Genomic DNA, 14,138 nt, shown 5'->3' with positions numbered 1-14,138 from the left:
TTAAAAAGAACTGCATTTATTCAAAATAAAAAAATATTTTCTAATTATATAAATCTTCTTTACTCTCACTTTTTATCCATTTAACACATCCTTGCTGAATAAAAGTATTGATTTATTTCAAAAAAAGAAAGAAAAAAAACTAAGTACTGACCCCAAATTACTGACCAGTAGAGTATATTGTTGTCACAAAAGTTAACAGCATAGTTAAGCATTAGTTAAGCATACCATGGTTAAACTATGGTTAGTATAGCAAAACCATGTTTAATTTAGTTTTTTTTTTTTTTAAGAGTTTTTCATATTATTATTATTATTATTTTAGTAAAACCATGGTTAATTTTCGTAAGGGTTATTATTAATGTGTTAAAAATAATTATTTAATAAGTGTCGGCGAACATGAAAAAAATCAAATCACAAAATCACAGGCGTGTCAATAAAATTGTGTGTCATTTTTAGTTGTTATCGCCTAATTTAAAAAGGTTTATAGAGAAGATTAATTTTGTCGAAAGGATATTTTGTTTGTTTTATGACAACGAAGGGCATGACGTGTCGTGTCACGCGCACGCACAGGTGTGTGTGTGTGTGTGTGTGTGTGTGTGTGTAGCTCCGTCCGAAATCACATACTTTCCTACTATATAATGAAAAACAGTATGTGACAAAAGCAGTATGTCCAAATTCACAGTAGCCTACTAATAAAGGAGTAAATGTTACTGTGGGTAAAAAAGTACCTGGATGACCTTCTACTTCCAGCGAGATAATGGTGTGCATATGATACTATATATATAGAACATACTTTTTTTTAGCAGCCCTTAAATAATTACTCAAATTCAAAATAAGTACCTACTCAAGAGAGTATGCGATTTCGGACCCGTTTCGGACGCAGCCTGTGTGTGTGTTTGCGTGTTTGTGCGTGTGTGTGTGCGCGCGCGCGCGTGTGTGTGCATCTCTGGTCAGTAAACATGGCCGTCCGGAGCTGTCGGTGGATACGGGACAGCAGCCGTTTGCTCTTTTTTATCCCTTTTCTATTCATCATTTCATCATTAAATGGAGTTAACGCCGCTCCAGAGATGGGAATGTGGACTATCACAGTGCTTAATGTGAGAGTGGATGATATTTCTCATTATAAATGGATGACAATGAGCGAAGAGGCCAAATGCTAACAGCTAGTATTATATACCAGGGCATCTTTATTTGATAGATTAACTTACGCAGAGTTTTTACCTTACTGTTAGTAAGACAACCCCTAGAAATTAGAATAAAACGTTATGATAGTCATTCGGATTATGAAATACTGCTAAATTGTTAAAGTATAACGCTGCTGTGTTTACATGGGGAATCAGGGATAGTGATAGTAGCTCAGTGATTCATACTACAGCTCTCCAAAACATAATATTGTGTATTTGTTGCTAATTTTACTGGGATGAAGGGCTGCGATAATGAGCCCCATTTGAGAGATGATATTGAATAATGCTATCATGATCAGATGGTTGTATTTGTTAGTTCTGGGTCATGTAGCAGGCTGCTATGATGTGCCATAAATGATAGTATTTACAATATAAGTTACCCAGTTTAATCATTATACACGCAGAACACAATGCAAAGAAGCAATGTGTTGAGGGAAAAAGAGAACATTTGTCACTATTTGCTGTATCTGATAGCAATAAATGGAGCCTTTTCCTGCAAACTGAGGATTTTACTTTATTACTTTTGACTGTGACGCTGACACCTTTGATTGTCCATATGATCTGTGTTACAAGTTTGTGAAAAGGTCTTATCAAATATTTAAAGACCTGTCTAATTTTTCCACGAAGGTTTCCAGTGGCTGCCACTGTAAGATCGCAGCAGTTTAATTTACTAGCAAGCTCTTTCTCAGAAAAAGATTTTGCACATTGTATGTTTTCTGTATATGTACTGTTACATTGTTTTCAGTAACTCAATAATCTCTTTTCTAGACATCAAGACCTTTATTGTTAAGAAAATCCATGTATAAGGACACTGACATTGAACTGAAAGGTATGTGGGGTTTTCTTTTGTGGGTTTTTGTTTTTGCATAGATCAAAGATGAAGCTGAATAAACACATTCATTTATTATAATTGTTATTAACTGAATAGTGACATAAGGTCTTTATTCTCCTTGCAGTGACATCATTTGGTTGCCCAGAGGAAGTGACGTTCACCATTCAGTGGTTTTTGAAGCATTACCCATGTCACAATGAGTACAACAATATTGAAGTGAGCGGCACCTGTAATATGCTTCTGAAATCCAGCTGTGTGTGATGCTCTTTCTTTGTTGATCATTTGCAGAGATGGGCATAAATACATGGAAATGTATTTAAAAATACAAATACTGTGTGAAAAAAAAAAATATATTCAAATACAAAATACTGTGTGAAAAAATTTATTTAAATACAAATACAGTATTTTTACAGTAAATTTTAACTTTAATCAACAAGTAGAATTGATCACCTTATAAAAAAAGAAAAGAAAAAATCGCTGATCCAATGTTGAGCTATTGAATGTCTGAACTAGTTGATGCACAAAATCAGTACCCTGATAAAGAAGTTGACTGGCAAAAAGTATTTTATGTATTTTGAAAATACTCATCTTAAATTAATTTAAATGCAAATTCCATTTGATTTTTTTCCAAAGGCTTTAAAATACAAAATAGTATTTTGTATTTCAAATACGTATTTTAAATACATGTATCTGAAATACTTGCCATCCCTGATCATTTGTTTGTTTGCTCGCTCAGGAAATGTATGAAAAGACGCCACTGAGTCGAGGCAAGAGCATGGACCCGAACCCTCTCGGACCCGGAGAGTATATTCAGCACAAATACAGGGAGTTTTCCTGCCGCAGTGACATGCACATCTTCCCTATGTTCAATGTACGTTTGCAACACTTGATCTCACTCAGTACTGTAGCTGCTGCTGCCTCATTTTTAATCAGCTTGACTTAGTCACGTTTTTTTATTGTGAGTCCAGATAAGTGTTGTTCCAGGTCAGTGTTAAGTATTATTTAGTATATACTATTATACTATTTAGAAAAATCTTATTTTTCTTTTTATATTTTCAGTTTTCATTTTAGTTTAACTTTTAGTAATTATGTTTTGCTTTTGTCACTTTTGTTTATTTATTATTTTAAATATTTCTGTTTAGCTTTCAAGATCATTAGTGAACGCACTGTGAACTAACATGAACAAGAATATTTTTATTATCTAACATCAATAAATGCTGAAGAAATATATTGTTTATTGTTAGGTAATGTTAATTCATGTTAACTGTTACCATTTTTATTTCAGTTTTAGTCATTTTAGTACTTCAGTTAGTTGAAGGAAGGAAATATTTCTTTTTTGTTTTCTTTTTCTTAAAAATTTTATTTTTTTATGATTGATATGATTGATTGATTTTATGAAATGATTTATTTCAATTAACAAAATGAATTTTTAATAGTTTTAGTTAGCGACAACAATACTGGTCAGAGACCAGAGACCAGTATTTTTTTATTTTGTTACATTTTATATAGTACACACACACACACACAACTACAATGTGAAAGAAATCTCATTATCACATTCTCTGTGTGACACAATATGTCTTAAAACATTTAAATCTGCATAAATTAAAGGCAGTTCAACAAATACTAGCATGATGTATACTTACAAAAACAGCTCACAATAATGTCATATGAGTGTCTTGTTTACAACCTCTTTCAACTTCCTGACAGTCAGCTGATGTTAATCTTTATTTCATAATTGCATGTTAGGAGATTAAATGTTACTTGCTTTTTTTAAATGTTGTCTATTACATATTTCTCTGCAGAAATCAAAAGCAGAACCAAAAACACTGAAAACGGCTGCAGTGGATGGCGAGTTCCAGGTAGGTGCCGTGAACCTTTGACCTGCTTCGAAAGCCTGATTGTTCTCCAAATATCTAAGAGAAACATATTTTTGCTTTTTTAATATTAGGAAGGCAGTTTCACAAGTTCTCCTGTTGCTGAGGCTGAAGCAAAGGTGAGACATTCTGGGACATAACATATGGAGTATTTGCCAATGCAGTAAAAGATTGAGAACGAGTAAAAGATTTGTTACATAATGGCGCATAATTTCTTTGTTGGAAGGAAAATGTGATTGCTACGACCTGGAGGGACGGGCCGTACCTGCTGGTGGTGTCGATCCATCCAAACAAACAAGATGTCAACTGGAATTTAACTTGTAGGCATAATCACCTTATCTGATCTGATCATAGATGCATGAATATTTCGCTGCTTAAAAAGGCGTTTCTGTGCAGTTACGTCGTCTTTTCCCATTGCATCTTATCTAAATTGTGTGTTTCAGTCAGTGTTATGATGAAGGGAACCCACGGCTTTCTCTCTGTCACTGAATGGCCTCTCATGATCGTAAGTAGTTGCTCATCGGTTTTGTGTCATTTGTTTATTGGTGCAATATGATCAGTGTTATAATGAAATATATAATATGCATTATTATAATTAAATATACACTAGTTCAAAAAAGTTTGGGGTCGGTGAGATTTTTTTTCAATATTTTTGAAAGAATTCACTTATGCTCACCAAGGCTGCATTTATTTAAGAAAAATATGAATGCCTTCATTCAATATTAATTTCTTGCCATCTGTTCAAAATATTTTGAACAGTAGTGTCATTTTTCTTATCAAAAGCCATAATTAAAACCCTAGAAAGCCCTATTAAGCTTATCCTGCCATATTTGTGCTGTGAACTAGCCTGGAAATCCAGACCCAAATCTGAAAGGTTAATGGTCTGGCATCGACTAATGAAAGATCGGCCAGCTCGAGGGGCGGCACCAAGCATGCATTTGAAAATCTCACTGCACGCAATTGGATAACACTACGACCAATCACAACAAGCCCCATACGCTTAGCTACTAGCGGAGCTAACTGGTAGATTAGACTCTTGCCGTATCCGGTCGGCAAAACAGCAAAAACGCCCTTCTTGCAAAGGAAGGATTCGAGCGCCGTCTTCTGTTCCTCTTTTAGATAAAAAGCCAAGTCTAACTCGTTCATTGTAGCGGCCAAAGCCGTTTCAAACAACTGGTGTTCATCCATAGCCATCTCGCAATGTTTACTAATGACTTCGACGTCACAGCGCTGTCGTCATCTGTTTATCTCGCCTCTGGCCCGCCTATATCAGATAACCCGATGTGATTGGTGCAGCTCGGATACAAGGGCATATTTAATGAGCATCATTACTGGACACCAGAGTAAACTTGCTGAGCAAATTCAACTTGTGCTCTCGTGAGAACTCTGGATTTCCAGGATAGTAGTGAACATGAGTGAAAGCTTAAATCCTGTGTCTGGTTGAGAAGAGATGTGCTTTACTTTTCTAAGTGGACAGTTTTAATCTGGTGAATGTTAAAATCTTAATCGTAAAAAAATCGTAGGTTACGTTTACATGACAACAATGTACTAAATACGGAAAAGTTTGACAACATTGTCAAAAACGATTCCCGTTCTCACAGATTCGTGAAAATGACTAAAAACGCTGTATTCTGCTGCCAGGCCAGTAGTTGGCGCTGTCATTTTGTGAAGAAACACTACGAGCCTATAGATTGAACATGTGATACGCATGCGCATGACATCATTTCTTTGTAGTTTTCCAAAGTTTGCTTTTTCAGGCCCCCAAAACACTGTTGTAATGTAAATGAACAGCCAAAAGACTAAAAGTTTTCCGTTTTTGGTTGAAACGGTGTTGTGTAAACGGGATAACACATTTCCTGTCTCTTTTCTTCAGTTCTACATGGTGATGTGTATGGTGTACATTCTGTACGCTCTGCTCTGGTTCGTCTGGTCGTCCTGCTACTGGAAAGACCTGCTGAGGATCCAGTTCTGGATTGCAGGAGTCATATTTTTGGGCATGATAGAGAAGGCCGTGTTCTGTGCTGAATATCAGAACACTAACAACGTGGGATCTGCATGTTAGTCAGAATACACTCTAACACACTTTCCTTCTCAACTTCAGAACTTCTCTGACCATGGCCAAACAAATATGGACACTTAAGTTACACGTAAAACGGTTGCGTGAGATAAAATAGTGTCATGTAGGATATTTTTTCATTTTTATTAGATGTACACGACCATTCAATGGTTTGGGGTCGGTAAAATTTCTATATGTTGTTTAAAAAAGTCTCTTTTGCTCATCAAGTCTGTATTTATTTGAGCAAAAACAGTAAAACAACAATAATATTGTGAAATATTACAATTTAAAATAACTGTTTATACATATTAAAGTGTAATTTATTCCTGTGATCAAAGCTGATTTTCAGCATCATTACTCCAGTCTTCAGTGTCACATGATCCTTCACAAATCATTCTAATATGATGATTTGCTGCTCAAGAAACATTTATTATTATTATTATCAATGCTGAAAACAGCTGTGCTGCTTCATATTTTTGTAGAAACCGTGATATTCTTTGATGAATAGAAATTTCAAAAGAACAGCATTTATTTGAAGAAGAAATCTTTTGTAGCATACTAGCATTATAAATGTCTTTACTGTCACTTTTGAACAATTTAATGCATCCTTGCTGGATAAAAGTATTCATTTCTTTCAAATTTTGACACCAAAAGGTTTGAACAGCAGTGTGTAGTCAGTTCTCCTCAGGTTCAAACAGGTCTTCATTTTCAACACTAAAATAATTGTTTTATCAAGTAAAATTGAACAAACCTTTTTGTAAAATGTTTTATTTGAAAGTGTCCTTGTGCCATCTTTCTTTCTAAATGAATGACACTTGGATCGATATTTTTACTAAAAAAAACTAACTTCAAATAGGATTCTCTGTTTAATAGTAAACAGTTGACTCTGTTTCTAGTTAATAGTTTGTGTTCTCTCCAGCTCAGGGTCTTCTGATCTTCGCCGAGCTCGTCTCTGCTCTGAAGAGGACTCTGGCCCGTTTGCTCGTCATCATCGTTAGTCTTGGGTACGGCATTGTCAAGTGAGTGATGGAAGCATTGATTTGCAGGTTTAAGGTCAGGATGATTATAGAGCGTGAGATGATGATGTTTTTCTGTCCTCAGACCACGTTTAGGCACCGTCATGCACAGAGTGGTGGGTCTGGGTGTGCTTTACTTCTCATTCGCTGCGATCGAGGGCGTTCTGAGGATCACTGGGGTAAAGATGACGTCCTGGAGCATTTTTTCTTATGCAACTGCTTAATTTAAACTGCCAATTTTCTTCTAATAAATGTCAATGAGACATCATTAGGGCTTTAGAGTTGCAAGCATTGAATAATGAATGTGATTGGTGTATGTTGATCTATAAGGGTCGAGATAATGGACCAGCCCTCATCTCTTATGTCATACTAGCTATGTTTGATTCTTCGTTCATCTGGTTCATATCCTTCCGATGGGCTTATCAAACCTGTTCATTTGTTAATAATATCAAATATTTTTTAATGTTAAATCCATTTATTGATCTTAGTTGATGTCAAATTTAACATTTACAACATCAAAAGTTGTATTTGTTCACATTAGTTAATGCACCGTGAATGAAAGTAAAAAACATTTACATTAACAAAGATGAATAAATGCTTTAAAGATGTTTTGCTCATTTTAGCCAATGCATTAACTAATGTTAACAAATGAGATCTTATTGTAAAGTGTCACCGATAACCTAACCGTGTTTAAAATGACTCATTCTGTCATTGCATATTTCTTGCATGTGTAGTTGAGAAGGGTTTTGCAAGGTGTATGTTCATTTCAGTGTGATTTAGTCTTCAGTTTATATTGGAGAAGAACTCGTTCCTTATTTTCCCGGCGCTGTGCATATTTTCTCTCAGGCTAAAGACTCTGACCTGGCCCTGCTAGCCAACATTCCCCTGGCTCTGCTTGACTCCTCTCTGTGTTGGTGGATATCCTTTTGGAGAGCTGTGTTTGTGTCTTTGCCCCTGCACAGTGTGTCTATAGGCCATATTTATTCCTGCATGATGCCGTATGCCTTTCCTGCTAGAATAATCCGTTTTATTTTCAGCATAATGTCCGTATGTCCTCATCCTTCACTGTGTAAATCAATGTGAAATGTTTACTGTAAAGATCCATATAATGCAAGCTGGTGTATTTTAGCACTACACTATTAGACAGGGTCAATTTTCACAAAATCAGAACCCTGAAGGCATTTTGTGATTATTTATATTGTACAACATTTCTAGGGGTATTAAGGGGTGCTGAATCCAAATCTGCTGTATATGAAGCTCAAAAATGTCCCAAAATGCCTCAAAATTGAGAAATTCAAAATGGCCGACACCGCCAGGCTGAAATCTATTTTTCAGTATATCTTTTTGACTAAACAAGGTACAAACATGAAATAAATGTGCTTTTGTAAGTTTTCCTACATGGGCAATTCAGTGCCATATTCAGATTTTAGATGTCATGTGAAGAAACTGCTTAGATATTGCAAAAATAGTTTTTAACTATGAACTATTATTAACTAATTAATAATTAAGTTATTATTATTAATATTATTGTTGATATTATCAGGCTACATTTACTTTGTATTTTGTTTTGAGGTCAAATGTACAAACAAATACAAAAAGTTACAAACTTTAATTAAATGTTCGCAGGTTTTCACACATGGGGAATTTAACATCCTGTCCTGATTTAGATCAAGTGTCAATAATCAGCTTGAAAATCACACAAGTATAGAGAAAAAGGTGGTCATTAGTGATAAAGAAGTTGTCAATCAAAATAAGATCCAAAAGCAGGAAGATCCATGGATTTTTGTCGCCAATTGACTAATTCAGACCTACAAGAAAGAGTTGGTTCCCAACCTGTGGGCCGCATTTTTATTATTTTATTTAAAATAAATTTAAAGTATTTCCTCCAATCAGTCAGTGTAAAAGCAAGTGTTAAGTTAAGTTTACTGACTTTGATGTCATCTAGCTAATCGTGCTAATAGGCTTCTTTTAGTGATCAAAAATGCTAAAATATATACTGCAATTATTTAAACTACATAGATAGATAGAAACGTTATTGATCCCCTTGGGATGTTTATGAAAACATGTCACATTATGAAAATATACACTGGACATGACTTACCTGTTAGCTGTCTTATGTTTCCGATCAGCCGTTCTGAGAAGTGTGAGAAAGGCTAAGCTCGGGGGAGGGGTGGTATGATATTGGGGAGGGCAAAGGTTTGGGAGTGCATTGCAACACATTTGACACATTTTACCTCATAACAAAATGCAAACGAAGTAAAAGTAGCCTGATCATATTAATAATAATAACTTAATTATTAATTAGTTAATAATAGTTCATAGTTAAAAACAACTTTTTTTGCAATATCTAAGCAGTTTCTTCACATGACATCTAAAATCTGAATATGGCATTGAATTGCCCATGTAGGAAAACTTACAAAAGCACATTTATTTCATGTTTGTACCTTGTTTAGTCAAAAAGATATACTGAAAAATAGATTTCAGCCTGGCGGTGTCGGCCATTTTGAATTTCTCAATTTTGAGGCATTTTGGGACATTTTTGAGCTTCATATACAGCAGATTTGGATTCAGCACCCCTTAATAGCCCTAGAAATGTTGTATAATATAAATAATCACAAAATGCCTCCAGCACTTTAAATAAGCACATTTTCAGAAATTCTGCCTAGTCTAATAGTTCAAAAGTTTGGGGTCAGTTCGATTTAAAAAAATAAATAAATTAATACTTTTATTAAGCAAGGATGCATTAAATTGATCAAACGTGACGGCAAAGACTTTTATAATGTTACAAAATATTTCTATTTGTTTTTCTTTTGAACTTTCTATTCATCAAAGAATCCTAGTTTCCACAAAAATATGAAGCTGCACAACTGTTTTCAACACTGATAATAATAAGAAATGCATTTTATTAATACATTTTATAATATATTCAAATAGAAAACAGTTCTTTTAAGTAATTTAAGTCTTAAAAAGGATTAAAAAAATCTCACCGGCCCCAAACATTTGAACGGTAGTGTATCTAGATCTTGTCAATTCAACCTGACTGCTTGCCAAAACCAAACCATAGTATTTTATTATTATTAAATATATTATAAATAATATGCATATTATGATATCAAAATATAAAACTTGTGTAGCTAGAAGTGCTTGCATTCACAATATTGTGTGGAGTATGTCTCCTAACATTTATGTGCATGGTTATACTTTTAAAACAGTGTGATAGTTGCATATTTTCAACATTATTCTATATAGTGTATTCATTTTTTTCCCTCTGTGATAATTGATGGCATGCCACACGTTATGCACAAAAATTAGGTCAATAACGTCCCATAGATAATATTCCTAGTCTTTTGTTCCTGTATAAGCCTGTCTCTCATTTCCTTGACTATATCTCACATATTTGTCAGTCTGGCACAAACCATTAAGACTCTAAAACTCAGGAGAAACCCAGTGAAGTTGTCTTTGTACAGACACTTCACCAACACGCTCATCTTTGCTGTTCTCGGTGAGTATAAGGCATGAACTGAGTAGAGTTAAAAAAAATGAAACCCAGTCAAAGTTGATTTATATGTGGCGTGTGTTTCAGCCTCCATCATTTTCATGGTTTGGACAACAAAGAAGTTCCGGTTATCAGACTGCCAGGCGGTGAGTATCTGAACTCTCTGAGGTCGCAGCTCTACTCAGATTGGAGCAGATCCAGAACACTTGAAACTGGTTGTTGTGTGTTTATGAGCAGGACTGGATGGAGCTGTGGGTGGACGATGCTTTCTGGAGGTTCCTCTTCTCCATCATTCTGCTGGTCATCATGTTTCTGTGGAGGCCGTCTGCCAACAACCAAAGGCAAGCGTACTGAACATATCATCTTTATGGTCCAAATCTAGATGATATGTTCAGTCCAATGTAAATCCAGTCCAAAGAAACCAATTTCTTCTAAAGCAGCGTCCATATGCTCTGTGTGTAGGTATGCGTTCACGCCGCTCATTGATGACTCGGATGATGAGGAGATTGAAGAGTTCCTGGTGTCTGCAAATATTGGTCAGTAACACTTTGTATTGAGGTATTCACTGTATATTATTGCACTGTGTGGAAATGGTGTTAAATGAAAATTGTGGGTTAATTAATATGCATTCTTTCAACTTCAGCTGATGGGATAAAGTTGAGAGCAGCGAAGACAGAAACCAATGGAACAGTGAAGCCCGCAGCAGCTAATGCGGTCAGTGTAACTCTACCATATAGCTATAAAACTTTTTCAAATATATTTTTATTTAAATCAATCTTTATTTAGCAAGGATGCCTTAAAATAATCAAAAGTGACAGTAAAGACATTTATGTCACAAAAGATTTTTTATTTATTTATTTATTTAAATGCTGTTCTGTTCATCAAAGAATCATGAAAAAATTGATCACGGTTTTCCATAAAAATATGAAGCAGCACAACTGTTTTCAACATTGATAATAATAGGAGATCTTTCTGATGCTGAAAATACATTATTTAACAGTCACTTGTCTCCACCTACTGGTGTAACAATGTAATTGATAGTTTTGTATTTGAAGCATCAAGTTTCTTTTAAAAGCTGATTTTGTTCGCTTCCGTAGACAATCGTGTTTATATCCGAGTTATTATTATATTTTTATCCCAGTACTTCTGTGATAATATGATACTGTGTGGTTGAAAAGACTGTTGGTGAAGTCGTTTCATTCCTAAACATGACAACTGCTCTCTCTGGGTTAGTGGCAGCGTGAATGCAGATCTGAATGTTCAGCTGTGATCGTACTCGTCAAAGGCTTTAATAGACATAGTGGAATCGTCATTTAAGAATAAGATTGCGTGGGTGTTTGAATGTCCATAATAAAGATCTAGTAAATATCAATAAATGTAATTATTCATGCAACAAGAAATATTTGATTGTTGCAGGATGACGACTTGAAGTGGGTGGAGGACAATATTCCTACTTCTCTTTCTGATGTGTAGGTCATTTTCTGTTTTACAAACATGCATACTTAAATACCCACATACATGCATGCATACATATGCCCTCTGCTGTCTACAAGAAAAAACTTCCCATGTCAATTTCTAATTATTCACGTCTCTTATTTTCAGAGCTCTTCCTGTTCTTCTCGACTCAGATGAGGTATGTAAACTCATTTTATTTCTACCATAGCTTTGCTTTGCTTTATCTTTTAGTTTTTTTCTTACTGTTTTGCTACTGAAATAGGATCCGTGGGGTAGACAAAATAATGAGTCATCACATAATGCCATTTTATAATTATTACGTTGCATTAAAGTATGCAGTATGGTACAGAACAGCAAGGTATTTATGTTGGAAATTAAATAAAAACTTTGTGAAAAAAATGTCATTTCCATTATTTTGTCCATCACTTGTATATATTTCTATCACATTTACAATTTGATTAATTAATACATGATTTTCAACAGGAGATCATGACCACCAAGTATGAGATGTCTAAAATGGAGTGAGGATGCGAAAGCAAAGCTCCAGAGATCAACCAAACCGCTGTTCCTACAACTGGCATCTGACCCTCACCAGAGAGCCACAGACTCCTCCTTTGGTCCGTTTGGTTGGCGGATTTGGGGTACACTGAAGGAATCGTGCTGAAGCGGTGGACGCATTCTAGATGATCTAGACGCCGCACTACCTGAACTTTATGTGAGGTGATACCTCTTTTTTTTCCTGAACTGTTCAAACGTCCAGAAGACTTTAAAGTCATCATTGATCTGTATAAAGTGACGACGGTCTATGTTTCTAAACTTTCGTGATGACATACCTGTCAAAATTATGAAGAACTGATCCTATGGCGAGATAATGTATTACTCAAATTGGTTTGTTTTGTGTGAGTGTCATTTGATATTGAAAAACATTGATAAGGAACTTCAAGTTGACCAAAGCATCTTCTTCATTTCTTTGGCTGTTTATAAAGTGTTATTTCAAACATTTTGTCTATAATTTCAGCACATGATGTGAATAGTAGAATGTCTTGCGGTGTGTCGAATTTGTATTTGTGCCAGGGAGTGATTTAAATACGCAGAATGATTCTTAATTTTTCATAAATATTCTGAATAATTGTATGAAGTTGTTTTTGTTTTGCACAGAGCCCAGCTCAACTTTTCCCCCTGAAATCGAAATTATTATTTATTTGGCCTCATTTTTGTACCGTGGAAGTTCTGAAAGAATTTTTTTTCTCAGAAAAAGTCTTCTGAAATCATATGATAGCTTTGTGTGAGGAACAGAGCTAAATTTAAGCCATTATTGGTCAAAAACCTTTGTGAATGAGATTTAAGAGCAGTGAATAACTTATATTTTGGTCTGTACCTCACACAAAACTATTGAGTTATAGGAATATAGCGCATGAGATGCATTTTTGTGTTTTTAAGATGCATTTTTTGAGCTTTAACTTTGGTTGTAGGTAACAAAGTAGCATAAAGGCTTGCAGCTTTTGCATTTCATGGTGAAATATTCCATTACATGTTTGTTTTTCTTTTTGAGGAAAAGCGTACAACTCTTGGATCTGTGTGTAGATGCATACTGAAGCCTTAACACACTTCTGTTCTTGAGTTTTGTTCTGCAGTATCACTGTAAAATCGGCCCTGGTCTCGGTTGGACATTCTGTGACATGTCTGCTTAACAGAACGATGTGAACGGTGTTTCTTCCGAAAGATGTCTTTTTATTTCCTTTGTGTCCTTGAGATGAAACGAAACGTGAAATAACTTATGAATTGTGTATATTATAAAGCGCACTTTAAGTTATTGTGGTTTCTTTTGGTCATGGGATGCGGTGATGTGCTTAATTTATCTGTATGATGCTGACCATGTCCTTCATGTGTTACTGTTTTGTTTGCTTCATAAAAACGCTTTACTTTACAATGTTTTTCATTGCCTTTTCTGTTTGCTAACAATCAGGTCTCCTCGAATGTGAGCTCACATTATTCAAAGAGGAAAGCACACTTGGCGTCCCATAGAGCTCAGGTCCTGTCTGTTTTCTGTCTACAATGAATGTTTATCCACGTTTCATACACGTTAAACAATGTGGGTTGCAATAAAGACTCTTTATTACAGTCAAATCGTGAGTTCGGAGGCGTCGAGTTGTTATGGGTTTTATTGTAGGCTATCATGTTGTTTAATAGGGTTCACAGTGTCCTGAAGGTGAGAACATATCTGA

General features: G+C 35.1%; 1 protein-coding gene across 2 annotated transcripts; it reads left to right on the top strand.

The window, feature by feature from the left end:
- The first annotated feature begins 900 nt into the window (after window positions 1–900).
- Window positions 901–14,044, top strand: tmem87b (transmembrane protein 87B). 2 transcript variants are annotated; one of them, XM_084390533.1, is made up of 20 exons: window positions 901–1,094; window positions 1,950–2,010; window positions 2,138–2,229; window positions 2,750–2,884; window positions 3,819–3,875; window positions 3,965–4,009; window positions 4,117–4,210; window positions 4,334–4,395; window positions 5,764–5,947; window positions 6,866–6,965; window positions 7,048–7,141; window positions 7,809–7,880; window positions 10,356–10,464; window positions 10,546–10,604; window positions 10,696–10,799; window positions 10,921–10,994; window positions 11,102–11,172; window positions 11,875–11,927; window positions 12,061–12,091; window positions 12,397–14,044. In XM_084390533.1, the coding sequence occupies exons 1-20, from the start codon at window positions 957–959 to the stop codon at window positions 12,436–12,438; spliced, it is 1,677 nt and encodes a 558-aa protein (XP_084246659.1). In that variant the 5' UTR covers window positions 901–956; the 3' UTR covers window positions 12,439–14,044. The 2 variants fall into 2 exon arrangements, with proteins under 2 accessions (XP_084246659.1, XP_084246660.1); XM_084390534.1 differs by having other exon boundaries at window positions 905–1,094; window positions 7,809–7,884; window positions 10,360–10,464.
- The last annotated feature ends 94 nt before the right edge of the window (window positions 14,045–14,138 follow it).

The sequence above is a fragment of the Rutilus rutilus genome (assembly GCF_951802725.1).
Source record: "Rutilus rutilus genome assembly, chromosome: 20".
NCBI classification, from domain to species: Eukaryota; Metazoa; Chordata; class Actinopteri; order Cypriniformes; family Leuciscidae; genus Rutilus; species Rutilus rutilus.
This window is presented reverse-complemented; position numbering and strand designations above follow the sequence as displayed.

Excerpts from the sequence above, each read along its gene's own strand:
- tmem87b (XM_084390533.1), top strand. The coding sequence starts at position 957 with ATGGCCGTCCGGAGCTGTCGGTGGATACGGGACAGCAGCCGTTTGCTC. Across the intron at positions 5,948-6,865 it reads TAACAACGTGGGATCTGCAT|CTCAGGGTCTTCTGATCTTC; the intron begins GTTAGTCAGAAT and ends TGTTCTCTCCAG. Across the intron at positions 7,142-7,808 it reads GCGTTCTGAGGATCACTGGG|GCTAAAGACTCTGACCTGGC; the intron begins GTAAAGATGACG and ends ATTTTCTCTCAG.